At 48.4% G+C, this 26626-nt stretch overlaps 2 protein-coding genes across 5 annotated transcripts; one reads left to right on the top strand and one right to left on the bottom strand.

Annotated features, from left to right (window-relative positions):
• Window positions 1–59: 59 nt before the first annotated feature.
• Window positions 60–8228, bottom strand: LOC134638477 (gelsolin-like). Of its 2 annotated transcripts, XM_063489135.1 has the most exons (20): window positions 7694–8228; window positions 7547–7615; window positions 6386–6586; window positions 6047–6201; window positions 5787–5951; window positions 5658–5717; window positions 5487–5576; window positions 5190–5279; window positions 4962–5094; window positions 4694–4782; window positions 4466–4594; window positions 4310–4396; window positions 2191–2324; window positions 1990–2080; window positions 1737–1907; window positions 1280–1454; window positions 1086–1207; window positions 554–631; window positions 415–475; window positions 60–234 (listed from the first exon to the last, which is right to left on the bottom strand). In XM_063489135.1, the coding sequence occupies exons 3-20, from the start codon at window positions 6576–6578 to the stop codon at window positions 71–73; spliced, it is 2187 nt and encodes a 728-aa protein (XP_063345205.1). In that variant the 5' UTR covers window positions 6579–6586; window positions 7547–7615; window positions 7694–8228; the 3' UTR covers window positions 60–70. The 2 variants fall into 2 exon arrangements, with proteins under 2 accessions (XP_063345205.1, XP_063345196.1); XM_063489126.1 differs by having other exon boundaries at window positions 6386–7615.
• LOC134638484 (FHF complex subunit HOOK-interacting protein 2B-like) lies at window positions 5082–26626 on the top strand. Of its 3 annotated transcripts, none has more exons than XM_063489168.1 (18): window positions 5082–5165; window positions 9647–9725; window positions 9828–9913; window positions 9990–10073; window positions 10621–10725; window positions 11137–11256; window positions 11337–11492; window positions 11683–11876; window positions 11966–12077; window positions 22041–22117; window positions 22203–22356; window positions 22443–22603; window positions 22679–22789; window positions 23024–23114; window positions 23212–23361; window positions 23445–23585; window positions 23673–23773; window positions 24522–26626. In XM_063489168.1, exons 1-18 carry the CDS (start codon window positions 5154–5156, stop codon window positions 24622–24624), a joined length of 2037 nt encoding a protein of 678 aa, XP_063345238.1. In that variant the 5' UTR covers window positions 5082–5153; the 3' UTR covers window positions 24625–26626. The 3 variants fall into 3 exon arrangements, with proteins under 3 accessions (XP_063345238.1, XP_063345230.1, XP_063345221.1); XM_063489160.1 differs by lacking the exon at window positions 5082–5165 and adding an exon at window positions 8451–8553; XM_063489151.1 differs by lacking the exon at window positions 5082–5165 and adding an exon at window positions 9338–9478.

A 26626-nucleotide genomic window follows, 5' to 3' on the forward strand; every position in this document is an offset into this window, starting at 1 on the left:
ACGTGCATGTCGATAAAAAGCTTTTATTCATGCAGACAGCTCAAAGGTCAATGGTAAACAGGAAGTGAGGTCACAGGGCCTGGAGATAGCGCCGGAGTGGGCTAATGGACCAGTATTCGTACTCCCAGCCCAGAAACCAGCCGGTGAAGGTCGGCGGTTCGAATCCCTGCTTCACCGTCACGATGGGGGTTCGAGGGTCACGATTGGCTGGGTCACTCTCGATGTAGCGCTCAGCTGCAGGGGGGGGAAAAAAAAAAAATAATTTTTTATTTCAAACGCCTCAAATGTCACAACAACGAGTTTAGAGTTTAAACGACAACTGAACCGATCCTTCGAGATATTAGAGGAGTTCAGAGCAGAGGACATCAGACACACGGCCAGGTAACGCCCACTTTAGCCTCCTGTCCGTCTCACCTGATGTCACCGCCTGAGTCTTCTCCTCCTCCTGAGCTTCGTTTCCAATCCAAACGAACACCTGCAGCAGGACGCAGGACATGAGGACACCGAAGAGACGCAGACATCTTTAACTGTATGAACAGAAGGAGACGCTCACCTGGTCCCAGGTATCCAAGATCATGACATCATCAGGAGCGAGGTCATCCTGCGTCAGCTCACCTGGAACTTCATCTACCTAAACACACACACAGATTCACCTGTGAGGATTTGTTTAGCACCGAGCCTGGTCTGAGGTCAACACACCAACATTCAACCTCTTCCACAGCGCGTCTTTGTCCCGCACGCCTCCCCTCACCCCCAGCCAGTGACAGCAGACGGCCGGCCCTCTGCTTTTCTGTTTTCCTTCACTTTACAGTCTAAAGTGTATTTAGGCGACTACTGTTGTGATTTTGTGCACTGTAATTAAAACTAATTGAAAGAGGATATAATAAAGTCTAGCCTCCAGGTGTCTCTGGATTTAGAAGTTAGCTCAAAAGTTTCCACCTGAAGCTGAAACTGATTGTTGACTGATTAATCTTGTATAAATGAAACTGGCTTTGCTAGAACTTTGGAGTAAACAAAGATGGTGACGTTGGCCTTGCTGCTGGAGAACCAGTCATGTGACCAGATCATGTGACGAGCTGACAGACCTTGAAATTTCCCGTCTTGTTGGAGCAGGCAAACAGCCGGGGAGGATGAGCTTCCATCTTGTTCTTCAGCCGAGCAGACCGACAGTAGTCCTGCTGCCCCCCCAGCGTGTCCCAGAATCCATCTGTAACCACAGATGGTCAGTTTATGGTTCTAGTATGTGCACATTGGTAAATATTTCACCTGTCCTCCTCACCTTGCTCCTCCCCCTCGTCCAGAAGAGTGGGGGTCACATGCAGGATCTCAGCCAGCTGTTCGGCTCCCTTCAGTTCGTCCGAGTTGCTTCTACTGCCTTTCCACATCCAGGATCCAGAGGGGAAAACCAGGAGGAAAACATCGTTGGAGTTCAGACGGGAGGAGGACGGCTCCACCTGACAAGAGCAGAGGAGTCAGGCTCCACCTGGACTAACCAATGCAGGTTCAGACGACGTGACAGTCGCAAGGCGTGAAGATCTGAACCAAAACCTTTTGGACCAAAATATTCTTGAGCTAAAACTAAAGTTCTGGACTCAAATGCTGAGTCCTCAGAGTTCTCTAGACTCAAAGTCTATCAACCAGAAGTCTGGGACGTTCTTTGAACCAACTTTGATTTTCTGGACTAAAACTCTAAAAGGAAAGAACCCGTCTCCACTGGGCTCCAGTTCTCGCCTCACCTCCACAGCTCTGGTGTTTCCTGCTGGATTGGCTCTTATCTGGAACAGGCGAGTGTCTGCAGCTTCTGATTGGCCGTTCTCTCTAGAAGTCCCGCCCTTGTACACCACCAGTGGTTTATCGCCAAACAGACTCATGAGGTGGGCGGGCTCTTTTCCTTGAATGACCCGCACCTGCACACAGGTAACAGTAAGAGCCTTTCCTGCTCAGAGGGTTGGGTTAACAGACTGGGCTCAGCGTTCCCAGCTGGTTTACCTGGACAGCACTTCCTTCCAGCTCATCATCCACCTCAACAGCCAAGAAGGCCGATGCCGCAACCTCGTCCTGGGTAGACTCCGCTCCCTGCCTAAAGAGGGAATAAAAACATCTAAATTAGAAGCAAGTTTTCCAGCACTAGATGGCACCCTGCTGTGGAGAGACATGACCGAGGATCCCAGCACGCATGTAGCGCCTCACCACGTGTAGATGATCTGACCACTTCGGTCGCTGTGCTGGTAGCGATACAGGATGATGTAACTGTCTCCTCCATAGAACTGACCATAGGACGCCGAGTCCACGGGAACCTTCTCCGAGCCTTCGACCCTCCAAATCTACGGACAGAGACGGACTTGTTTGTAAAGCCTGGCGGCTCTGCGGCCACGGACGTCACAGCTTTCAACAGGAGATCGCTTTTTAAAAATCAAAAACAATTCAAATATCACCTCGTGTAAGTGAATCCTGAGAAACACATGTCCATCCAAACAGAGGCGTGTGTAACCTACCTCTGTTACACATGAACATTCAAAACTCAATGATCCAATCAGAGTGCTTCATGTGACCAAGGCTGACACCGGCCTGTTTTTGCTGCGTGTGACGAACTCTTATGTTTTGGCTTCGTCCTGCTCAGTGACAGGAAGGTCCTGGGTTCTTTCTCTGTAGACAGTAATGAGTGCAGCCGGCTGATAACCTAGTGTGTCTGACTTACATGCAAATGTTTTATCAGCACACCTGTGAACACAGCTGCTAACTCTCCTGGCACCAATGGAGACAGTTTTCCATCAGAGAGGAGGGATGATGTGGCGTTCGAGCTTTCAGCTCGGTTAGTCTGTACGAGTACGACTGGAGGAAGAAAAACGGCCACATTTCCATTCGGTTCAGTTTTTTCAAATAGTGCCCTCAAGGCACTGAAGCTGTGTGAACGTCACAAATGCCATATTTTCACAGAGACCTGTCAGTTACAAAACAGGAGACACTACAGGTGAACGCATCATTGGCAATCTTCGTCATCTTTGAGGTTTTATGACATTTGAAATATGCAAATGAGGTCTCACTATGTGAAATGTGCACTTTGGATTATTTCTTTCCAGCTTGAAAGAAAACCTGCTGTGACACAATCTGAAGGTCGACCAGTGTGAGGGGAAAACCACCAAAAGAGCCACAACTGTGTGTGGACAGTTTCATCTGCATTTGTTTCACCTTTCAGTGCACAGATTTAAATGAATGAAACAACCAATGATGGTAGCTGCTGATAATGGGCGATCATCGCTTTGGCTCAGTCCTGCATGTTTACAGCCTGATATGTTTGTTCTGTCATAATGTGGCTGTTAGGGAGGCGTTACAGTTACTTTGTACTGTACTTCAAACCATCTTGATGGGCGCTCAGTCATCCAGGTAAGGAAACATGGAAAGGCTGGTTCTGCTCATCTGGACGTTTTCAGTGGAAGAAATGTTTCATCATCATCATCATCATCATCATCAGGTGACTCCTTCAGTCTCAGCTGACTGCAGGTTTCAACCTTACAGTCTGTGATCAGTGGTCATGACAGTCTGCATATTAATGATCATAAACTGACCTCACAGCACATTGTTAGTCATTGGTGCTAGTTTCAGTTATTGTGCAGATGTCCTGTTCAGAATGTTGAAACCTGCAGTCAGCTGACACTGAAGGAGGGGGGGGGGGGGAGGAGGATGATGATGATGATGATGATGATGATGATGATGATGATGATGATGATGATGATGATGATCTCCCACTGAAAACGTCCAGATGAGCAGAACCAGCCTTTCGGGTACTTCAAACCGTGCTGGTGAGCAGGGCACGTTACAGGTTTCTGCTTGTTCAGTCCACAGAGAAAGAGCACCAAAAGCCTGCTTATGCATCATTGCTCAGCACATACAGAGCTCTGCGACATCACATGTTATGCTTTACAAGGTGGTCTTTGCTTCTCGCCGGTATCAGCTCAAACAGAACACAGCGAAGAGTCAGAAAGGCGTTATGAAGCGTTAGATGGTCGCCGATTTTCTGAGAGTCCTTTCTTCTGCAACAGCAATGTGTGCCTGCACACACAGGTGACAGAGGTGGGCGGGTGGATCTGTGGGTCAGTCAGCTGCAGGTGAGCCAGCCTTACATTGAGGTCAGTCAGACGCAGCAGTTTTACTGCCCCGGGTTTCGTCTGTCAGGAGCCCCACGGGTCCTCTCAGCTTGTCGTTGAGCTGAAACCTGCAGATGTTACTCAGGGCTGAAAACCAGCCCTGAGTAACATCATGCTTGTCAGGTGACCGTGTATCTGAGCTGCCGACATTCAGGTGTTCTCACCTGTTTTTCTCCGTCCCCGCAGTCGACCATGCCATACTGCGCCGCCATGCCTTCTGATTGGTGGAGTGTAGATGCATCAAATGGCACCTGTCCAATCACAGGAGTCAGCTTTGATCTGGCTCAGCACAGTTTGGTCCTGGAAGCTGATTGGCTTACCTTTTCCATCTTTGCAATCTTATTGGACACGTAGGCGGTTCCCATGCCGACCATGTCACTGGGGTCCCTCCAGTCCTTAAAGAACTGTTTGAAGAGCGGCGCCTCCCCGTGCTCGGGAAGGACCTGGACCTGGGGGGGCGGGAACACAGGTAGGACAGGAAAATCGGATCACCTGTTTCCTGATGCAGCTCATCTCAGGTGAGACTGTAAGTGTGTGTGTGTGTCTACCCGTGTGAAACTGGGGTAGTTCATCTTTGAGATGAACGACTCTGCGGTGTTCAGGACAGCGTGACGCTCCTCCGAGTTTGCATCTTTACCTGCATACACGCACGCAGTTAATTTGGACCAGCAGGTGTTACATTCTGTTCAGTCTCATCCAGACAGGTGACCTCCGGACGTTCAGTTTATTCACAGGTGGAAAACAAGCGCTCCCTCTCCATGACCAGTTCCCGGCCTGTCAGATGGGTCTTGCTGGTTTCACACCTGTTGTGCTCACCTTTCCAGATGAAGATGTGTCCGTTGGCTCCGTTGTCAAGGATGAAACACTCGCTGGACACCAAAGTATTCTGGGAGAACGGGCTCTCCTCGGCCACCACAGTGACCTCCAGGTCTCCGCCTGCATTCGACACCTGAGACGAGTCACGTGTAAATCTTCAGACATCATGGGAAGCCACGGAGAGCTGATTGGATGACGATCCAGGTGAGAAACACCAGCGTTTGTTACCTTGTAGAGACAAGCCGCTTTCCTGTTGGAGGCATCCGTCTCGGTGTCGTCAGCCTGAGACTCGGGAAGCTCCGGCTTCTCCCCGAGAACCTGAACACAACAGAGAGCAGTGAAAGGTCAGCTGAACGTCCCATCATGCACTGCAGCTTAAACAGCAGAACAGTTTCTGTATCAGGCTGTAAATGTGCCTATTGTGCCTCACTGCTGCCTCTGCTGGACGCCAGAGGAACTGAGCTGTGGTGCGTTTCTGTACCGCTAACGAGTCTGTGATGAAATCATTACACACGATTTGCATACCTCTATCATCTTCTCTGGCTCCGCCCCTTCATCGCAGACCTGGAGCTCAGCCCGCCCGCACCTCTCGTTGTCACGGATACCCTTAGACATCTGTCGAAGATTTAATTAATCGGGTATTCTGCTTTGTGATGTCATAAAATGATGACGTAATTAGGTGATGTCAGTACTCACCATAGTTGCCTTCAGCTTCTCAAAGTGGTTGCTATGGGAACCAGACCACTGAATAATTTCCTGTAGAGAAACACAGGTTTACAGCTGTACCACCCTCTTGCACCTATCCCGCCCCTGCACCTGTCTCACCTGTCCCAGGACCAGAATGAAGCTGTCTGACTGGTTGAAGCTGTCCCAACTGACAGGAACCTCCGTCGCCCTAACAACACGCCGACCTCTGACATGCAGCAGTCTCTTAACATCACCAACATCATTGGTCACCACGTGTTTGAACCCTGAGGCCACGCCCCCTTTCTGTTTCCAGACAGGCCGGAAGTGATGTCATTTAGAATGAGCTCATTAATCAGCATAAGTACACATAGTAATAGTAGTACTTGTGTTGTAGTTACCATGTATGTGAGACCAGATTTGAAGTACCCGGTGAAGGTACCAGACTCGTAGCCCTGTACTTCGCGGTACTGGACTGGCGCCCCCTGCAGGAAGTCGTCCATCTGAACGGTGAGGATAGCCGCCGCGCCGCTCTCATCCTGAGAACACGCTGAACCTGTGAGACAGTCGGCCAATCAGAGAGCAGAACAGCTGGTCAGCTGCAACCACCACCAAGTACTGCAGTATCACGAGTATCAGTGCTACACCACTTCCCATTTACATTTATTTTGACTGTCACTACGACATGTTCTCCAGCAGTATTAGTGGTAGTAGTATCAGTAGGTGAAATACTGCAGTACCCTGCCAGTAGTGCAGGTCGTACTGCAAGGCACCACTGCGGTTGCTCGTGCTCTTCAGGATGAGGTACGCATCGCCGATGTAGAACCGGCCATACAAGCTCTCAGGAACAGGAACCAGCTCCATGTTCTCCACCCGCCACACCTGAAGCCCCGCCTCCTTCCCTGCACGCTCAAACTCTGGATGGGATACCATGATGTCACCTAGAAGGGGCGGAGCCACAGAAAAGAAAACAGTCCAACCTGAAAACGTTTCACTGAAAGGGGCGTGGCAGAAGCGTTAACCAGTGGCGTGTATGTAATCCCCACCCACAATATCAGATTTACTTAATCTGGCTTCAAAGTCATGAAAACATTAAAATCAGTCACAGGACAACAAACAGGTGTGTGCTGTAGCCCAATCAAAATCGAAAACACATGTAAAGCTCAGAGCTGTTGGATGATGAATTTCACAGCCGCTCCCATAGCACAGGTGTGTGTAGGGTTGCCAACTCCCTGAAAAAAAAAAAAAAGAAAAAAAGGGACACCTCATGGCCAGGGCTGGGCGACCCGATTGTCTTCACCCTTCCCAGTGTGGGGAATTTTTTAGCTCTTGTTTTTGTGTGTGAAATTATTTTTTTTAACCATTTGACAAAGTGCGTCCTTTTTCAGCTCAATACTTTTGTTTCTAAATACGGAACGATTCCGTTTTTCAAGGGACGGTTGGCAACCCTAGGTGTGTGTCTGTGTGTGTGTGTCATATTAACAGCGTTGTGTTCCTCTTGCAGCAGCTGGTTCATTGTGTGCACTTCCTTTTTCACAGGGCGAGGTTGACACACACAAACACACACCTGTGCCAATTCTGACACACCTGCAAACATGAGCTAACACACCTGACAGCTCATCGGTCGTCCAACCCTGAGGCTGTATGAAAACATCTATCAAGTTTCAACCTGTTCAGGTTGCATCAACACACACAGTTGGTTTTGACATGTATGTTTTAGCATGGTGTGTGTGTGTGTGACTATCTCACCTCTGCGGCGTTCACAGAAACAGTAAGTGAAGAAGGTTTTGTATATTTAAACATTTGAAATCAAGAAGTTTAAAAGCAGGAAGAGGAAAACCCGACAGACAGCGAATGCCTCCTCACTGATCACAGGTAATGAACACACAGAGGAAACACACCTGAGCAGTTACTGAGAAGCAACGACTGACTGTGGAGAAGATGAGGATGACGAGGAGGATGAAGAGCTTCTGCGGAAAAACAAACATCACCTTGATGACAGGCTCGAAATGATGTCACAGAAACTCACCTGAAACAGAGGAACTCACCTGGACGTCCTCACTGAGCTCCACCTGGGTCTCTGACAGAAGAGGGCGGGGCTGCAGCGCCTTTTACCTCGGAAGCCCCTCCCTCACCTCACCTGTGACGATGCACATGCTCAGACCAGCTGAGCGTCCCTCTGATGCTGTCCGTGCGGCTCCAGGTGCAATTAGGTTGTTGTAGTCTTCTGCATGTTTCTACACTTTTCATACAGAAATGAACAGAATGCATTAGAAGCGTGTCTCTGGTTGATCCACATGTGACCTGTGACGAAATCGGAATTCAAACTACTCAAAAACTTTATTTATAACTAAACATATTTTATTTACGATGCTGCGGTTCACACAATAATCAGTGATTCCTTAAAATTTCTTATTTAACTGAAAGTTCACGTCAGACTGTCTGACTGATAGAGGCAGGTCATCATGCTTTCTAACACTGACTTTAATGCTGAACTTTTTTAGAATTAATTTGAATTGATTAATTTGATTACTAAAACTAATTACAAAGTAATTAAAGTGCTACAGTACGAAAAGTGCTTTATAAATAAAGATTGATTGATAATTACAGCCGACGACTCTCGAATTGATTGTTTTTAACTATTATTGAAGCTCTTATTCTGAAATCTCAGCATACGTTACGTTAACGGTCTTGTCTTATTGTGAAAGTTCACATCGGATGTGTTTACGTGGAGGTTTCCGCTTGACGCGGAGCGCTCAGCTGTTAGCACAGCTGGTCGACATGTCGCAGAAAACCGGGAATAAACGGGAATAATCGGGCTAACGGTCGGCTGGGGTCGCTCGGTTTAGGCGGGAAAATGGAGACGTTCGGCAGGTTCACGAGCATGCTGCTGCACGCGCTGGAGACGGTGAGTTGGCAGTTAGTTAGCTGCTGTTAGCTCCGTGAAAAGTTGGACAAAGTTAGTCACTCGGATGAGCTGTTTGTCACCTGGCTGACCCTGACCAATCTGCTGTCACCGAAACATAAACACAGAAGCTAACAGGTGCTAACGTTAGCTTCAGAGTACTCCAGGTGTTTACGTGTTTACCTGCTGGAGATAGGTTTGTGTCAGGGCTCAGGAACTCGCACAGGTAGAGACAGGACAGGTATGTGTGCCAGCTGTTACTGTACTCCACTGTCACCTAATGAGTATACCAATAATGAAATTAATTAAAACCAGCTTTATAAATAAACCTAGTGAACTGATCGAGACAGGTGACCTGGTCAGGACATGAAGTTCTACAGCTGCTGGAACCAAAACAGAAGCTGCTGTGCTCAGAGCTGTGACGTCAGCCGCCGTGGGAGGGGCTGACAGGAGCTCACTTGTAATTGGCTGATTCAGCCCACAAGTTCTGATCTATATCGGAACCAGGCCGTTTGAAGCCAAAGCGACCAGTGAGTGCAGAGAACATGAAGGCACCAATCAGCTTTATGGATCTATACTCAGCTGGTTTAGGACAGGGCTGATGAAGCACTCTGATTGGTTCCCTGGCTTGATGCATGCTTAATGATCCAGGTGAAGAAATCCCCCCCAAAAATTGTGTTCATCTGGACGTAGCGTTTCAGTGGGAGAAACGTTTTGCCATCATCCGGGTGACTTCTTCAGTCTCAGCTGACATGTGTTTGCTCTTGGGACTGTGTCTTCATTCCACATGTTTCACATACAAGGGTCAGTGCTCCAGGTAGAAACATGGGTGTGCCATGGGTTCCCCAGTTTCACCCAGTGTGTCCAACTTGTACATGGAAGAAGTGGAAAACAGGGCTTTGCTGTCCTACCCTGGAACACCACCAAGGTATTGGTTAGCCTTCTTGGGCTGTTAAATCTCCATCCATAATGGGGGACAACAGCTGAGACACAGTTTTTCTAAACACCACATCTCTGTGGCTTTTTTTGGACTTCCTGTTTGTTAAGTATTCTTAAACTCATTTTGACTCCGCCTCACATCTCACCTGTCTGTCAGAGGGAGCCTACGGTGGAGCTGTTTGACTCGTTTGTCGATCACTGGAAATCAATCACCAATTATTATATCGATACGACAGGTGAGGCTCTTTAACCTGCAGCTAGTTGTTACCACAGCCACACAACCAGCCAATTGAATTCCTCTGCTGTGTGTGTGTGTGTGTGTGTGTGTGTGTGTGTAGATGACAGCCGTCCTGTCAGACAGACGGACATCCCCTGGCATCTCAGACAGATGTTGGACATCCTGGTGTACGAGGAGAAGCAGCAGGTGCGTCAGTGTGACTCAGAGCTGTATTGATCAGCATATCCATCAGAGTATTGAATGTCCTGTCTGTATTGATCAGGCCGTGGAGGACACAGGAGCCTGCATGGAGTACCTGCTGCAGCACAAGCTGTTGGAGACTCTGTGCACACTGGGGAAGGCTCAGGTAACGGTGCTGCAGCGCCCCCCTCAGGGCTACGCACACTCAATGATACAGTGAAAGCTGCAGGCTAGGATGATGATGATGATCCTGCTCTTCAGTCATAAATGTTCAGGTTGATGAGGTCACTTCCTGTCTGAAAGGCTAGCGTGCCCATCTTAGAGGAACAGCTCGCTGTTTACTTCCTGTTTTAGTACCTGGCACTGAGACTGAGCTGCGTGGTCAGGTTTTATGGCCTGTAGCGTTAGGAGCTCACAGCTCTGATTGGTGGATCCTTCCTGGGTAACCCACAGACTGTATATGAACGATGGAAGCAGACACTGTGACATCGGCTGGTGAAGTCCTGATTTAGAGCTCAGAGATCAGGTTTTACAGCGAGAATAGTCTGCTTTACAAAGACTGCAGATTTAGTCCGAAGCAGCCATTGTTTGTTTACAGTCTGTAGGAACACCTGTCTCCAGGTGAGGGTCTCTGTGCTGAATCCAGTTTTAGCTTCAGAGCAGAAACGCGGTGAACTGTGAGCTAACACTGTAACGCTTCTGTCCTCTCTCAGTATCCTCCAGGGATGTCCCAGCAGGTGCTCCTCTTCTTCTCCAAGCTCCTGTCTCAGGTGCAGAAGCCTCTGCTGCAGCTGGTGAACGTCTACAGACCTGTGCAGGTAAACCAGGTGGAACATCTACAGCACACTGCAGAGGCTCATGTGTACCTGTCAGTCCTGTGTGTGTGTGTAGGTGTTGTCAGTCCTCACACGGCTTACAGCGACACGCACACAGCAGGAAGTTTAGGTTACAGACAGTGTAGTGAGGTCGTCAGAGCGTAGGCAGGTGAGACGCTCCACCTGTGCACAGCACAGAGGAAACAAAGCAGCGTTTTATCTCTCAGCCACCTGGGGTACAGCCCGCAGGGGACGGACCTGAAGCCTGGACACCTGAGGACACCTGACGACGCTGATGCTGCTGAGCTCAAGCTGCTTATTTTTATTTGAATCTTCCCAATAAAGCTAACCTTTCTTCACTTTCTGTCTACCACTGCCTGTGCTGATGATGTCACTATGTGCTCCGCCCCGTAGAAGCTGATTTGCCTCTGTGCGCTTCCTGGTTCCCAGACTGAAAAGGAGGAAGCTCAGTTCCTATTGGCCGTCTGCTCCAGAGTGAAGCAGGATCCCCACACGCTCAGATACGTCTTACAGGTAACCTCAGAAGGTCTTAGGTCCACTTCCTGTCACGTGATGTGAGCTCATTATCACATGACTGTTATCTTTGTTTTCAGCTTCCAGACCAACCAGTAGGCAGTACACTGAGCTCTGACCAATCAGAGAGCAGCATGCAGTCATCCAGTGGGGGGACAGATCCTCCGCTGCCCTGCGGCCCCATCCAATCAGAGAGCAGTCTGCTGAGGGCCCTGCTGCGTCTCACTAAGAGCCAGGTCAGTAACCCGAACGTCTCGTGGTGCATTCAGGTGCCGTCTGAATAACTGGAAAATGAAAGATGGCAGAAAGTTTTGACTAGCAGAGACGTCAGCACGCAGCACTGTGAGCTCTGACCAATCGCAGTCGGCGGCAGCGACACTGTGTGTTGCACTAACGACGGAGCGCTTCATCACTGTCCCTTCACAGAGCACCTCCGTGTGTCTGAAGGCCCACGAGAGCCTCCTGCTGCTCTGCGGGCTGCAGGCTGGGTTCTCAGGGGAGCTGCTGAGCACTCACACCCAGCTGGGAGAGCTGCTGGCTGGGAGGCTGCAGGACCTCTACTCCCTGCTGCCTATGGAGGACGCTGCAGAGCTGCAGAGCTGGCCTCACACGCCCTGGAGGTAAGAACACACACACACGCACACACACACAGTAGTGCACGATGCAGTACTGCAGACTGGTGTACTGCAGCATTTCCTCTTTCCCTCAGCTCTCAGTTCTCTCGCCTCAGCACTGACCCCAGCTCACAGTCTGTGGGTCACATGATCAATTTCTTCTGCTGGCTGGACTTCCTGGATCACCTGATGAGAGAGGCACCACAGGTAATACTACCATGACAGGTACACAGCTGCTAGTAATGCTAATAATGCTCAGGGATGCCAGTGCCTTGTGGGTAGTTGCTGCCATGCTGTCCACGCAAAAGTAAACAAAGAAACCAACAGGTGATACGGAGGAAGACGCGCCTGAATGAGCTCCTGCAAAGGTGCGCACATCCAACAGGTTCAAGCTCACACTCGGGTGTGCGCCACTCTGACACGCTCTTCAGTTTTTCCTGCGTGCCGCTAAACAGCGAGGAATATCTCCTGCAGCGTTCAGGGTGCGAACAACTCGCCGTGCTGCTCACGCTCATCACCTGAGCAATCTTTGGACCGTCTCAGGTCCTCCAGGTGTGACGTTCTCCTGGTGGGGACCGTGGGCTCACTGTGGGCTGGCTGTGGCCTCGCTGTGAGCTGACTGTGGGCTCGCTGTGGGCTGACTGTGGCCTCGCTGTGAGCTGACTGTGGGCTCGCTGTGGGCTGACTGTGGGCTGACTGTGGGCTCGCTGTGGGCTGGCTGTGGGCTCGCTGTGGGCTCGCTGTGGGCTGACTGTGGGCTCGCTGTGAGCTGACTGTGGGCTCGCTGTGGGCTGACTGTGGGCTCGCTGTGTGCTGACTGTGGCCTCGCTGTGAGCTGACTGTGGGCTCGCTGTGGGCTGACTGTGGCCTGACTGTGGGCTGACTGTGGCCTCGCTGTGGGCTGACTGTGGCCTCGCTGTGGGCTGACTGTGGCCTCGCTGTGGGCTGACTGTGAGCTGACTGTGGGCTGACTGTGGGCTCGCTGTGGGCTGGCTGTGGGCTCGCTGTGGGCTGACTGTGGGCTCGCTGTGAGCTGACTGTGGGCTCGCTGTGGGCTGACTGTGGCCTGACTGTGGGCTCGCTGTGGGCTGACTGTGGGCTCGCTGTGTGCTGACTGTGGGCTGGCTGTGGCCTCGCTGTGAGCTGACTGTGGGCTCGCTGTGGGCTGACTGTGGCCTCGCTGTGAGCTGACTGTGGGCTGACTGTGGGCTCGCTGTGGGCTGGCTGTGGGCTCGCTGTGGGCTGACTGTGGGCTCGCTGTGAGCTGACTGTGGGCTCGCTGTGGGCTGACTGTGGCCTGACTGTGGGCTCGCTGTGGGCTGACTGTGGGCTCGCTGTGGGCTGACTGTGGGCTCGCTGTGTGCTGACTGTGGGCTGGCTGTGGCCTCGCTGTGAGCTGACTGTGGGCTCGCTGTGGGCTGACTGTGGCCTGACTGTGGGCTGACTGTGGCCTCGCTGTGGGCTGACTGTGGCCTCGCTGTGGGCTGACTGTGGGCTGACTGTGGCCTGACTGTGGGCTCACTGTGGGCTGACTGTGGAAGAGGCCGGTCTTTGGGTTGTAACCTCTCCACACACGAGCTCACAGTCTGTGGGCAGAAAGCTTTAGTGTCATGTGACTAAAGGATGCTTCCAGTCTGCAGGATCTTTCTTCGCATTGTCCTCGCCATGTGTCCAAGGCTGTAAACGGGTAAATGTGCGCGAGCTTACCTGCACCGTCAGCACGTCCTTTGAGATGTCCTGTGTCCAGCTGATAGTCCGCTCACACCGCGCTGCTACAGCAGCCCGCTGTTCTTATGACATTCGAATGTTTTTTTTTATTAATTTTTTTTTTTATTAGAAAGAGGGACAAAACATATTAATGAACATTCTAACAAATGTAAATATGCCAGATTACAGCCTTGGGCTTATTTCCATCTGCAGACGCTCTGGCAGGCTGATGTTACACACACGTTAGTAAAAACATACAGAGACAGTATAGAGATTGAAAATGTGACGTCATTCAGGGGTAAAACCGCAAAGGATTCTGGGAACCCGTGGCAAGAGGTACTAGCGCACCCTGGCTTTCAATTGAAATCAGTTACACAGCGATAAAAAGAAACACAAAAAATGGCAAGAAGCTGTTGTATTATTAACTGCAATAGCCGGTCGCATGACAGCCACAGGAAGCCGACGGGTAAAGAGATCGGTTTTTATCGGATTACGTCGTTGAAGAGAAATTGTTCAAGCCATGTTTCCGAAGTAACAAAGAGGCGACGGATGGCCTGGATTGCAGCCATTCAAAGACCAAATATAACTTCCCAGTCTGCTCCAAGCATTCCCACAAAGGTCAGTGTTTTGTAGTAGTTAATACGTCATTTTTCATAACATAATTGGTGATATAGGTTACAAGCAAGTCTGGCGCTGAACAGAAATGGTCGCGCTATGCTCCTTTGTTTATTGTTCATAAATAGTGAATTGTCCTGACAGAATATTGCGTTTCGCTTCTGTTATTACCACGGTACATTGACAAAAACATATACTTTTATTCACAGGTTAAAACAGGTTTTTTTGTATCACTAATTGCCCAGTACGATTACAGCATACAATATTATTGTCACTGCTACATTTTCTACATTACACTCCCCCTCTTCAGATCTCTCCCTGGGACAGCGAGAGAGACAGTCTGCAGTGCAGTTATCTTTGCCGGGGATGTGGTTGATGGTGAAGCGGAATGGCTGGATTGCAAGGTACCATCGCGTGATCCTTCCATTTGTGTCCTTCATTCTCTCTATCCATTGAAGAGCCTTGTGGTCTGTTTCCAATATGAACTCCCGTCCGAGAAGATAATACCTAAAGGAGTCCAGGGCCCACTTGATGGCAAGTCCCTCCTTCTCGATGGTTGAGTATCGCACTTCCCTCGGAAACAGCTTGCGGCTGATGAAGGCCACTGGATGACGCTCTCCAGGCGGTCCCTGTAACAGAACAGCTCCCAATCCTCTCTCTGAGGCATCAGTCTGAAGAATGAAATTTCTCTCAAAATCAGGGCTGTGCAAGACTGGGCTCTTACTCAGAGATTGTCGTAGGTCCTGAAAAGCCATCTTAGCCTCCTCTGTCCAGGTGATCTTATTGGGACTTCGGGCACCAGTCAGATCCGTCAAAAGAGCTGCCCTGGTGGAGAAATGGGGGATAAACCGATGATAGAATCCTGCCATACCTAAAAACGATCTCAGCTGTTTTCTGGTCTCTGGCAAGGGACAGGATTCTATGGCAGTGACCTTATCGACTTGAGGTTTTATTACTCCATTTCCAATCACAAACCCAAGGTACTCAGTTTCAGCCTTGGCAATGGCACACTTAGCTGGATTAACAGTCAACCCTGCAGACTGAAGACGCCCCAATACCTTCTCCAGGTGTTGCAGGTGTTCTTCCCAGGTAGAACTGAAAATCACTATGTCATCAAGGTAGGCTGCAGCAAAATCAGACATGTCAGACAGTACCTGGTCCATCAGTCTCTGGAATGTTGCTGGGGCACCATGCAGTCCAAAAGGCATGACTCTAAACTGGAACAAGCCCCACGGGGTCCGGAAAGCAGTCAGCTCTTTTGAGCGCTCAGTCAGCGGTACCTGCCAATAACCCTTGCAGAGGTCTATTGTTGTCAGGTATCTGGCCTTCCCAAGGCGCTCAACCATGTCATCAATGCGGGGAGTTGGATATGAATCAAATTGTGATATTGCATTCAGGTACCTGAAGTCTATGCAGAAACGGATACTGCCATCCTTCTTTGGCACCAGGACCACCGGGTGGCACCACTCGCTCTTCGAGGCTTCAATGATTCCTAGTGACAACATCAGGTCGATCTCCTCTTTCAACGGTATCAGTAGACGCTCAGGTATCCTGTAACTCATTCTCCTCACAGAAGCTCCATCTTTTAACACAATGTCATGTTCCACAATGTCCGTTCTACCAGGATTTTCGCTGAACACATCTAATTTACACAGGTTTCTCACCTGAGCCTGTCTTTCCTCAGGAAGATGGTTGAGATCCAGGTCCTGAGGAGTGGGTTTTGGCAGATACTGATCATCCACTTCCTCCTCCTCCGAAACCTCCCGAATCAGAAAGACATCTGCTTTTGGTCTCTCCACCCATTCCTTAAGCAGGTTAATGTGCAGTACTCTGCTGGAGCGGGGCTGATCTGGAATAGCGACCTTATAGGTTGTTTGCCCAAGTTTCTTTTGGATCTCATATGGCCCTTGCCACTTTGCTAACAGCTTACTGTCATCACTTGGAAGAAGCACCAGCACCTTCTGACCAGGACTGAAGGATCTTTGCCGAGCTGACTGGTCGTACCAGGCCTTCTGGTGCTGCTGTGCTTCTGCTTTGTGGGCTTGGGCCAGCTCCGTCATCTTCTCCAACCGTTCCCGCATCTGGACAACATAAGAGACAACATTGACAGCCTGTGATCTTTCTTGGTCACCCTCCCAAGTCTCCCTCAGAAGAGACAAGGGGCCTCGTACCTCATGGCCATACAATAGTTCAAAAGGTGAAAAACCTGTAGAAGCCTGGGGTACTTCTCTATATGCAAAGAGGAGGTAGGGCAGCCACTGATCCCAGTCTGTACCAGTTTCATTGACAAATTTGCGTAACATTTGTTTCAGGGTCTGATTGAAGTGCTCTGTTAGGCCATCTGTCTGAGGGTGGTATGGCGTTGTCCTCAGGCTCTTAATCCCAAGGAGCTGGTACACCTGCTTCAACAAAGTGGACATAAAATTAGTGCCACGGTCAGTAAGAATCTCACGAGGAAAACCAACCCTTGAGAAGAACTGTATGAGACAGAGGGCGACTGCTTTGGCTTTTATTGATCTCAAAGGAAAGACCTCTGGATATTTTGTAGCGTAATCTGTCACAACAAGCATGTAGCGGTTGCCTGCCTTGCTTCTTTCTAGAGGACCAACAATGTCCATTCCTAGCCGTTCAAATGGAGTGCTGATAATTGGTAGAGACTGGAGAGGAGCTCTGGAGGGGATTTTAAGAGAAGACTTCTGGCACTGAGGGCAGCTTTTACAGAACAGTGTCACATCTGAGCGCATTCCAGGCCAATGAAAATATTTTCTAATGCGGGCCATGGTTTTGTGCTTTCCCAAATGGCCAGCCCATGGAATGGAGTGTCCCAAGGAGAGCACCACCTTCTGGACTGCTCTAGGAACCACCAACTGTAATGCTGAACCCTGCTGACGATACAGAATGCCATCTTTCAGCAGAAACTTCTCTGCAACACCAATATTTAGAATATACGTTTGTCCTTGTACTTTGATGTACAGATCTGCTGTTGGATATGACCTCTCATCTCCATGAATGCAGCAAACAGGGATTGTCTCCACATTATTAACTTTATTTGCGGGAACAAAGTCTCGGTGCACAAGAGTCTGAGTACTTCCTGAGTCAACCAGGGCCTTTAATGGTTTCCCATCAACCTCAACTAATGTCATTTTGAAACCATTCTCAAACTCCACTTTAGGTTCCACACTTTGTCGGGGCACAAAACACATCTGAGTCATTTTTGTAGAATTCTTCGGGCACATCGGTTTTGTATGGCCCTCCATCCCACACAAATAACAAATCACAGTCTTGGGTGGAGGTCTTGGCGGCATATTGACAGGCTGGCTCTTTGGAGGTTTACTCACCCCTGCTTTCTGGTAGTGAGGGACAGATTTTGAAACATCTCTCATTTTCCATGCTGTGTGGCTCCATGGCTGTCCTTTTCTCCGTGCCGCCACAAACACATCAGCCAGTTCTGCAGCTGCCGCAGCAGAGTTTGGATTGCGTTCTTTAATCCATATCTGTAACTCAGGAGACAGCATTCTCAAGTATTGTTCTAAAATTAATGTTTCACCAACCTCATGCACCGTTTTTCCTTTTGGCTTTACCCACTTCTCATATAACTCTTTCAATCTTGCAAACACAGTTTCTACCCAATTGCAATATCCTGTCTCAATGCTACTAAAAGTAGATGACGTTCACTGCCCCTGCTGTTATTTATGCCCTGCTGTTGGAATGTTTTAGACATGTCTTGTTGGATACGCTAAATTGACTGAGTGTTTGATTGTTGAGTGATATATCAACTAGGACGTATGTTGAATGACTGTATGTGGCATTAGGCCTGGATTACTTGGGTGCATTTACTGTATGAGAAGATTGCACTTTATTTTATTTTCTACAGTATTTACAACATAGTTTTTAATATTTACAACATAGTTTTTAAGTATTTATTTTCGTGAATGTTGCATTGACCAGAGACATCTCTCAATTTCATTGTACTTATGACAATGACAATAAAGAATATTCTATTCTATTCTATTCTATTCTATATAGTTCTTTTGGATTCTCATCAGGTTTTACCTCCAGTGAACGGAATCTCAGTCTATATGTCTCAGGATTGATGTCATATTTTTGAAGGATAGCCGCTTTAACTTTGTCATAGTCTAAAGAGTCATCCATATCCATATGAACATACGCACCTCTTGCTTTGCCAGTGAGTAAAGGAATCAGATGAAAAACCCAGTCCATTTTTTGCCGCCGGCAAACTACAGCCATGCGTTCAAATGTTGTTAAAAAATGTTCAATATCATCCTCTTCTGTCAATTTTTCCAGCCTGGGTTCATAAAAGCGAGACTGACCTGATTGAGGATGTATTTGCTCATTACTGGAGCCAGCACAGGGAGGATCCTCCTCTTCAAAGGACTCTACCTCTGGTTGTTCAGGTTCCTCCATTTGAGGCTCAGAGACCTCCATTTGAGGCTCAGGGACCGGGGTGGTACGAGCTTGCACTTCTACCTGCAACAGCTGAAATTGATGTTGCAGTGCTCTAAAGCGCTGTTCCTGGCGGGTGAACTCCTCCCTTCTTCTTGCTTCCTGGGCCTCCTGCTGACCCATATGAGAACGAAGGATGGAAATCAGTTCTGACATTGTTGGCTCCTTACCTTGGCTGTCAGTGCTATCCACCCCTCCAGAGGCTCCATTTTCCTCTCCTTCTTCTTGCTCTACCACTCCAACTGGCTGGTTTTGACAACCTCCTTTTGCTCCTCTGCCACTCCTTCCCGTTCTGTGCATGGCTTGATAAGTGAAGAGGGGAAAAAAAAGAAGAAAAAAAATCCTGTGCCTTCAACTGCTGATCCCACTTCTGACACTGACACATTGTCACTGCTACATTTCTGTAATGCCTACCAGAAATTATTTCCACTACTAATTAATTACCGTTGAGCTCAAAGGTCCTATTAATAAACGGTTAACGAATGTGTATTTATGAAGACGATTTGTGAGGTAAACTTACCGTGATGGACCGAGCAGTGAAAGAGACTTAGGCACAGGTTAAAGTCCAAAGAAATGATTTTTTATTTAACCCAAAAAAAACATAATTGGTTAAATCATGCAAAAAGAATCAAAATCTTGGGCCCATAAAAGAGGTCAAAATAACAGAACTCTACTCAAAATTGACAACACTACTGATAACTCAAACAAACTGACCTGACTTAACGAGACAAAGGGGAAACTTAAATAGTGGCTGATCAGCCCACAAAAAAAACACAAGGGGTAAAACACACAAAGCCTAACTAAACCTAACATAATGAACTCCAATTTCCCCCCCATGGTCCCGAGTTATGGCATGAACCAATTTGCAGTTTCCCTTTAAAGCTTGCTCCGCCCCTTTTCCACCTCTTGGCTCCTTAATCAAGGGACTGGAACAGCTGCAACTAAGGTAACTCAGAAAACAAAAGATTAATCATACATAACAGTGTAAACTAAAATGTGCGCACTTATTTTAGAATGCAGTGTTATGTGGATATGTGAATTAATTCTAAACCAAAACCAGTTATTTATTGTCCTGTAAATTAATTCCTATATTTAAAGAAAGACAAATGTGAATGCAATGTTACTTATAAGCCTCTACACTAACATGGTGGATATTACCACTGTGTGGCTGTAAGTGCAGCCATCACACTTACCTTTGTTCGTACGATGGTCTTTCGTTCTACATGGTGCATTTCAAGGTCCTGTACCCATCCGTCGGTAAACTGTACCCGGGCTTGTGTATGTGTATGCACTCACTCCAAGAACCGTATAATTATAAATATGAGCGTGGTGAAAGTTGGGCAGCATGCTGACGTTTTTGTCCACTCTGTGTGCTCGTAAGGCTCTAACCCATGGTCTGACCCTTTCACTCCTTTGATTTTTTCCTGGTATCTTTTCTTTGCCTTTTCATCAAGTCTGTCTTTGTACGGTCTGGCATTGTTCTCCTTCGTTTTGTACATTCCTTTTTTGGGGGGCAAAGAAAAACCAAGAAGGTATTGGAACGGGAGAACGAACGTTTTGCGGTGCTGCAAATGCTTGCGTTTGATGCGGTACTTGGATTGTTTTGCCACGGGTTCCCGGCATGCAATGCGCGAAAGTCACGTGATCTGTCAATCTGTATTTACAGGTCATGTGACAAGGACAAAAACAGTGATCACATCATATTAGAACAAACAATGACAACAAGAATGCACAACCGAGGACAACATAGAGAACAATAACGGAAACACATCAGTTATATTGCACAGTATTACACATGCCCTGACTGTCCTGATATTGCACTCACACATTACACTAATAGTTGTTTCCCTTTTTGAAACACACTAACTCTTTCACGTCCAATATGAAGCACGATTATTAAACATGATCACATGTTTGTGTCCCTCAGCCGCCCTTTTAAGTGACTCTTAAGTGACTGTTCCAGAAGCTCACTCCCTGATATGACCGAGCATCTGTGAAAAGGTCTAAATGCAGATTTAGTGCCCTCTCACAGGGGCTCGGGTCAGTCGAGGCAACACTGCTAGACTTTTGTTTAATAAAATCACTCATTGGTGGAGGCGCCAGACCATGTATAACCTTGTAAATTACACAGGCAGATTTAAATAATTTGAAATTAGTAACATTTAAAAGCTTGTATTTATCTCAAATTTGACAATGGTGATATGACAAAGGTTTCTCGTCTAATATTTTCAGTGCTCTTTTGTAGCACACTTCGATTGGTCCAATAGCAGCAGCGCTCCATAGGATCCACTTGTAATACAGTCTTCGATATGAGCCAGAGTCACAGAGTGCAGGAATGTAATCGCTGCTGTGTCTGTTAATGATGTGCGGATGTGTCTACAGTTCTGTATATTAACATTTACAGTTTTCACTACGTTGTTTATGTGTTCTTTAAAGGATCGTTTGGAGTCTAGTAGCACTCCCAAATACTTAAATTCCTCAACGATAATGAGTTCTTCTGCACCCAAGCGAACTTTCACTGCAGCCACGGTTGTTATAGGTTTACTAAAAAACACTGATACGCTCTTTTTAACATTAAGGCACAGACATGAGTCATTCTGCCATTTTTGTAAATCATGTAATGCCAATGAAAGCTGATGGGCTGCATCATCAGCAGTGTGGCTGGTGTAACAATTACCGTATCATCAGCATAAATAATTGTCTACATTTTTGCACACACTGAGCAAGTCATTTACATAGGGTGAAAATAACCGGGGGCCTAGAATTGAACTCTGAGGGATGCCTCGTGTGCTGTGAAGATAGGGTAACTGACTATTCTTTATTTGCACACATTAGGCAATGTCCTCGATTTAACTTTCACAGTAAACACAGCTTCTACCTCCGTCTGCTCCATCGGCAGCTGGTGTTAACCACGGTCCCATGATGCGTCGAGCTGATGTCATGATCCTCAGCGCTGTAGTACAGCTGATGGTCCCCAAAGGCTGCTTCTGTTCATCTGGACGTAGAAAAACGTTTCATCATCAGCTGACTGCAGGTCTCCAACCTCATAACCAGGACATCTGCACAATAGCTGACACGAGCAGCACTGGTGAACAGCGGGCTATGAGCTCAGTTTATGATCATTAGCATAAACAGGTGTGGTGTGTCTGTGTGTGTGTGAGTGTGTCTGTGTGTGTGAGTGATCATCGATCAGTGGTTGTTGCTACGTTGTTGCCAGATGAACAGAACCAACTCGTTTCCGTGCCTGGGTGATTGCATCAAGATACAGCTGATAGTGCTAATGCTAACACTGCTGCTAAGCTATCGCTAATGCTACCAAAATCATCTGATCTCCACTCACACCTCACTCTGTGTGTGTGTGTGTGTGTGTGTGTGTGTCTGCAGGTGTTGTCAGTGAAGTTGGCTGTGTGTGTTCATCAGCTCTGGTTGGTGGAGCTTCTTCAGCCTCAGCTGTTGGACACGTGAGTCCTTCATCATCCATCGTCATCCTCCTCACAGGAAGTGGGGGTCCTGTCAGATCTTAGGTGTGTGTTTGTGTGTGTTTAGGTGTGAGCAGGTGGTGCTGGGCTCCACCTCCGTCCTCTGTGCCACCGTCAGGCTCGTCCAGTCCTCATGTCTGCTGGATCAGCTCGTCCACTTCCTGCTGCGGAGCGACGCCGCTCAGCCACTGCTGCGCCGCTGCGACCACATCTCTGACCAGGTGAGAGCACGCCCACTCGAGCGGACACCTGCAGCTAGCTAGAGTGCGGAGACGGGAAGCGTAGAAACGGCTGTGTGTGTCCTCAGATCAGCATGGTGTCGCTCTGTCTGGTGGAGGAGCTGCTCCAGAAGCCTCACAGGGACGTCTTGGACGTGCTGGTGCTGAGTTTCCTGCACACTCGGCGTTACCTGAGTCCACCTGCCTCGGCACAGGAGGAGCGGCAGACGGAGAGTGGCGAGGACAGCGAGTAGGTGCTTCATGTGTGGCGGGTGGGTGTGTGTCTTTGCTGTCCCCGGCTGATGATGCGTTTCCTATGTGTCAGAGACCCAGAGGACGACCCCTTCTTTTCCGATAGCCTGAGCTTCTCAGACAGTCCCCACCCCCCTCCGCCTCCTCCACCTGGACCCCAGACAGCTGATGATGTCATCAACAGGTAACGCACCTGAAGCTGCGCCGCACAGAGAGTAACGAGTTAACCTGAAGAACAAAACACAACTGTGTGTGTGTGTGTGTGTGTATCTGTGTGTGTGTCCACCTCTGTGTGTGTATCTGTGTGTGTGTCTGTGTGTGTGTCCACCTCTGTGTGTGTGTGTGTGTGTGTGTGTGTGTGTGTGTCCACCTCTGTGTGTGTGTGTGTGTGTGTGTGTGTGTGTGTGTGTGTGTGTAGTTTCCTGTGTTTGGTTCCTGTTCAGGTGCGATCGTCTCAGCTGCTGCAGGAAGGAGGATACGAGACGTACGTCCACGACGCTCACACACTGGTCAGAAGACACACACACACACACACACAGCTGTCACTGGTCTCTGATCCTACAGTCTAATAAACATACCTGTGTCTGACTCCTCCCACTTCCTCAGGTGACCGAGTGTCAGGCTCTCTCGCTGTCCTGGGATTGGCCGCTCACTCCCCCCCCCCTTTCCCTGTCGTCAGGTAAAGACTCCGCCTCCTTCTTCGAAGGTCACCTGCTAAAAGTTCTCTTTGACCGACTGGGACGCCTCCTGGAGCAGGTACACAGACACACACCTGTGCCCTGTGTGGTTCCCCCTGGCTCACCTGTGCAGGTGATGACGATGATGTCGTGTGTTTGCAGCCGTACGAGTTGAACCTGCAGCTGACGGCTGTTCTCTCCAGGCTGTCGGCGTTCAGCCACCCTCTGCTGCACGAGTACCTGCTCAACCCCTACATACACCTGTCTCAGTCCTCCAGGTCACTCTTCTCCGTCCTCATCAGGGTGAGACACGTTCTCCAGAGGAGGGCGGGGCCAGGCATTTGTTTTTAAGTTAGGGCATGTCTGTTTTAACACCTGTGTGTGTGCCAGGTGATGGGAGAGCTGATGCAGAGGATCCAGCAGGTCTCTAACCTGAGCGAGCGACTGCTGAACACCAGGAGAGCGCTGCTGGGCCTACCGCACGACCCCGGGTAACTACCTGCTGTAACGCCTCACTCCAGCCAGGCGTGGCGCTGTAAACACACTTACCAGGGCTGCAGCGACTCATCGAGTGACTCGATTATAAAATGTCTCTGCACAAATTGTTCTTTGATGCTTGTTTAATGTGTTAATGACGTAAACGCGAGCGTTTCGAGTGAAAGCTGCTGCAGTAGAAACGAGGCGGGAAGAGCAAAGAGGCGGAGCCGTTAGGGAGACGGTAGCGTGACAGGAAACAGCAGCTGTTCGTGTGACCACCATTAGAACCTTTACTGGGAAAGAGCTGCTGGAGTCAGAGCCTCAACAAACCGTGATGTGAAGTAGGCTCCACCCACCGCCGCTTATGTCATACACACACACACAGCTCTCCAGATGATCTGAGGCATGTTTTAACCCCACAGCTCGCTGCAGGCTGACGGCAGCCGTCACGTTTTACATGGAAGTGTACAGGCGTGAGTCTAAAGGGGGGCGTGAGGAGCCCTAGACCAGATTTATTACAAGGCTTTGATATAAAAACTGTTTTAAGTACTTAAAAATAAGAAGTTTTCTCTCTTTTGAGTGTTTATTATCGCTCATTAATAAGACACAAATGTTTCTTACTCGATTACTCGGTAATCAGTAGCTGCAGCCCTGTGCAGTCTGCTGTCATACTCCAGACTCCACCTGTACTGAACTCAGCTGTTTTGACTGTGAGCTGCTGGTCCTGTGTTCACCTGAGTTCTCCTGTGGATGTGTCCACAGACTGGATCACCTGACCCTGCTCAAAGGAGTCATCGTCCTCGAGGAGTTCTGCAAGGAGCTTGCTGCCATCGCCTTCGTCAAGCTGCCCCAGGACCAGGACTGAGTCACCTGGAACTTACGCTTTGGATTACAGATCAACATGTAAACATTGGGTCACATGCTGCAGGTACACCTGAGACAGGTGCACCTGGGAGAAAGAAGCAGATTCAGAATCTTCAAGTGTTTTTTTTTTTTAAGTTCTTCTTGTATAGCGAAAAACTGGCCAATGTCTTGGTGCCGTTTCTGAGGCGACCTGAACACCTCGGCGTCACTCTGCAGGTGAACAGCGTTTGATTGGTCAGCACGTTTATTTATGTTTTTAGTATTTAGCTGATTTTAAACAAACAGGAAGTGGTGTCAGAGTCCAGTTTTGAATGTGTCACATATCAGTGAGACATTCCCATTGGACGATCACATGGAGTGATGTCAGCACGTTACACTTAGAGCAGTGGTTCCCAAACTTTTTTTTGCTGGGCCCCCCCCCGCACAAACACATCCTCCAACCACACACACCCATATTTTGCTCCATTGCGGTTTATTTCACACCTTCAACATTTAGTAAACAATTAAGCAAATACAAGTAATCTGCAATAAATTACAGGTAGTAATAAAATAAACTACTAACTCTTTTACGCTGCGTCCGCACCTACACGGGTATTTTTGAAAACGCAGCTGTTTCGTCCACACGTAAACGGCGTTTCGAATCACCGAGAACGGAGATTTTTTAAAACTCCTTTTTTGCGTTTCCGTGTGGACGAGGAATACAGAGTTCATCACGCAACGTCAATGGTATGTGCCTTTATTCACGTCACGCTGTGCGCCACGTTATTGTTTACATGAGATGAATTGCAGAATAGCAGATAGAGACACAATACTGTTAATCTGACTGTCTGCAGGTTTTACATGCTTACATACACACACAGTTACTGTCCCTCCATTTAGAAAGGCAGAGGCGTCACGCTGTGATTATTTTATGTGTAGTTGTTTTTTCCTGTGTAATAATATTCAACATTGCTATCAATACATTTTTTTAAAAATGTCTCTCTGTGCAAAATGGGTTTAAAAACATAAACAGCTGTGGGATCCTGTTAGTCTGTGACGGGGAAACAAACTGTGGCAGGATCAGCCTGATATTATTTGTATCCCGCTGTAACTTTACTGTATAAAGAGCTAACATCTCCAAAATGTCAGGAGTAGTTCGTCATTACAACAAGTGTTTGTGAACTAAAAATCACGAATGTGGGATACTGTTTGTCCGTGATTTGGAGAGCCCAGCGCCGCTCCCGACGCAGGGAAAACCAATTCTGCAGGGAGACCTACCTCAGCACTTGTGCAGGTGAAGCCAAAGGGAAGATATGCTTCACCATATTTTCTAGTCTTTGGCTTAGAATGAAGCTGGTTTGGAAACATATTCAGCGATGCTTCATCTCCTGCTTTGTGTTTGTGGGGGAGCCCCGTCAGAAACCTGTCCATGATGCTAGCAGTGTCCAAGCGTTGTTTTTTTTTTTTTGTTTTTTTTCCCTTTTCATACCGCGCCCCCCCTACAATGGCTCTGCGCCCCCACCCCCTAGGGGGCGGGCCCCACACTTTGGGAAGGTCTGACTTAGAGAGTGCGATTAAACACACTGTCAAAGCGAGCAATGCCTGTCATGTGACATGATGTCAGTGAATCTCATTGACTGTGTGGGCGCGGTCTGATGAATGGAGCCAGGGTTAATAAGTCTGATTGGCTGAACACGCATTTAAATACAGAGAAACCCTCATGGTAGCGAGTCCTCATTCATCATTAGCCCCGCCCTAAATGTTGTCAATCACCATGTTGCTTTGTTTTTGGTGAAAGAGAGCGACTGTTTATCAGCTTCACTGGATGAAACTTTACTGGTCTGATGGACTTCCTGCTGCTTCACATGGCGAGTGTCACATCGAACTTGCTTCTCCATTTGGCGGGAACACCTGTCCACATACTTTTGGTCCACTGAGCAGACAGTATAAAAAAGCTTTGTATAATTGATCATGATGATAATGAAGAGTTTCATGTGTGAGACAATAAAAGTGTGCTGACAGCC

This window comes from Pelmatolapia mariae, linkage group LG2 (assembly GCF_036321145.2).
Source record: "Pelmatolapia mariae isolate MD_Pm_ZW linkage group LG2, Pm_UMD_F_2, whole genome shotgun sequence".
Classification (NCBI taxonomy): domain Eukaryota; kingdom Metazoa; phylum Chordata; class Actinopteri; order Cichliformes; family Cichlidae; genus Pelmatolapia; species Pelmatolapia mariae.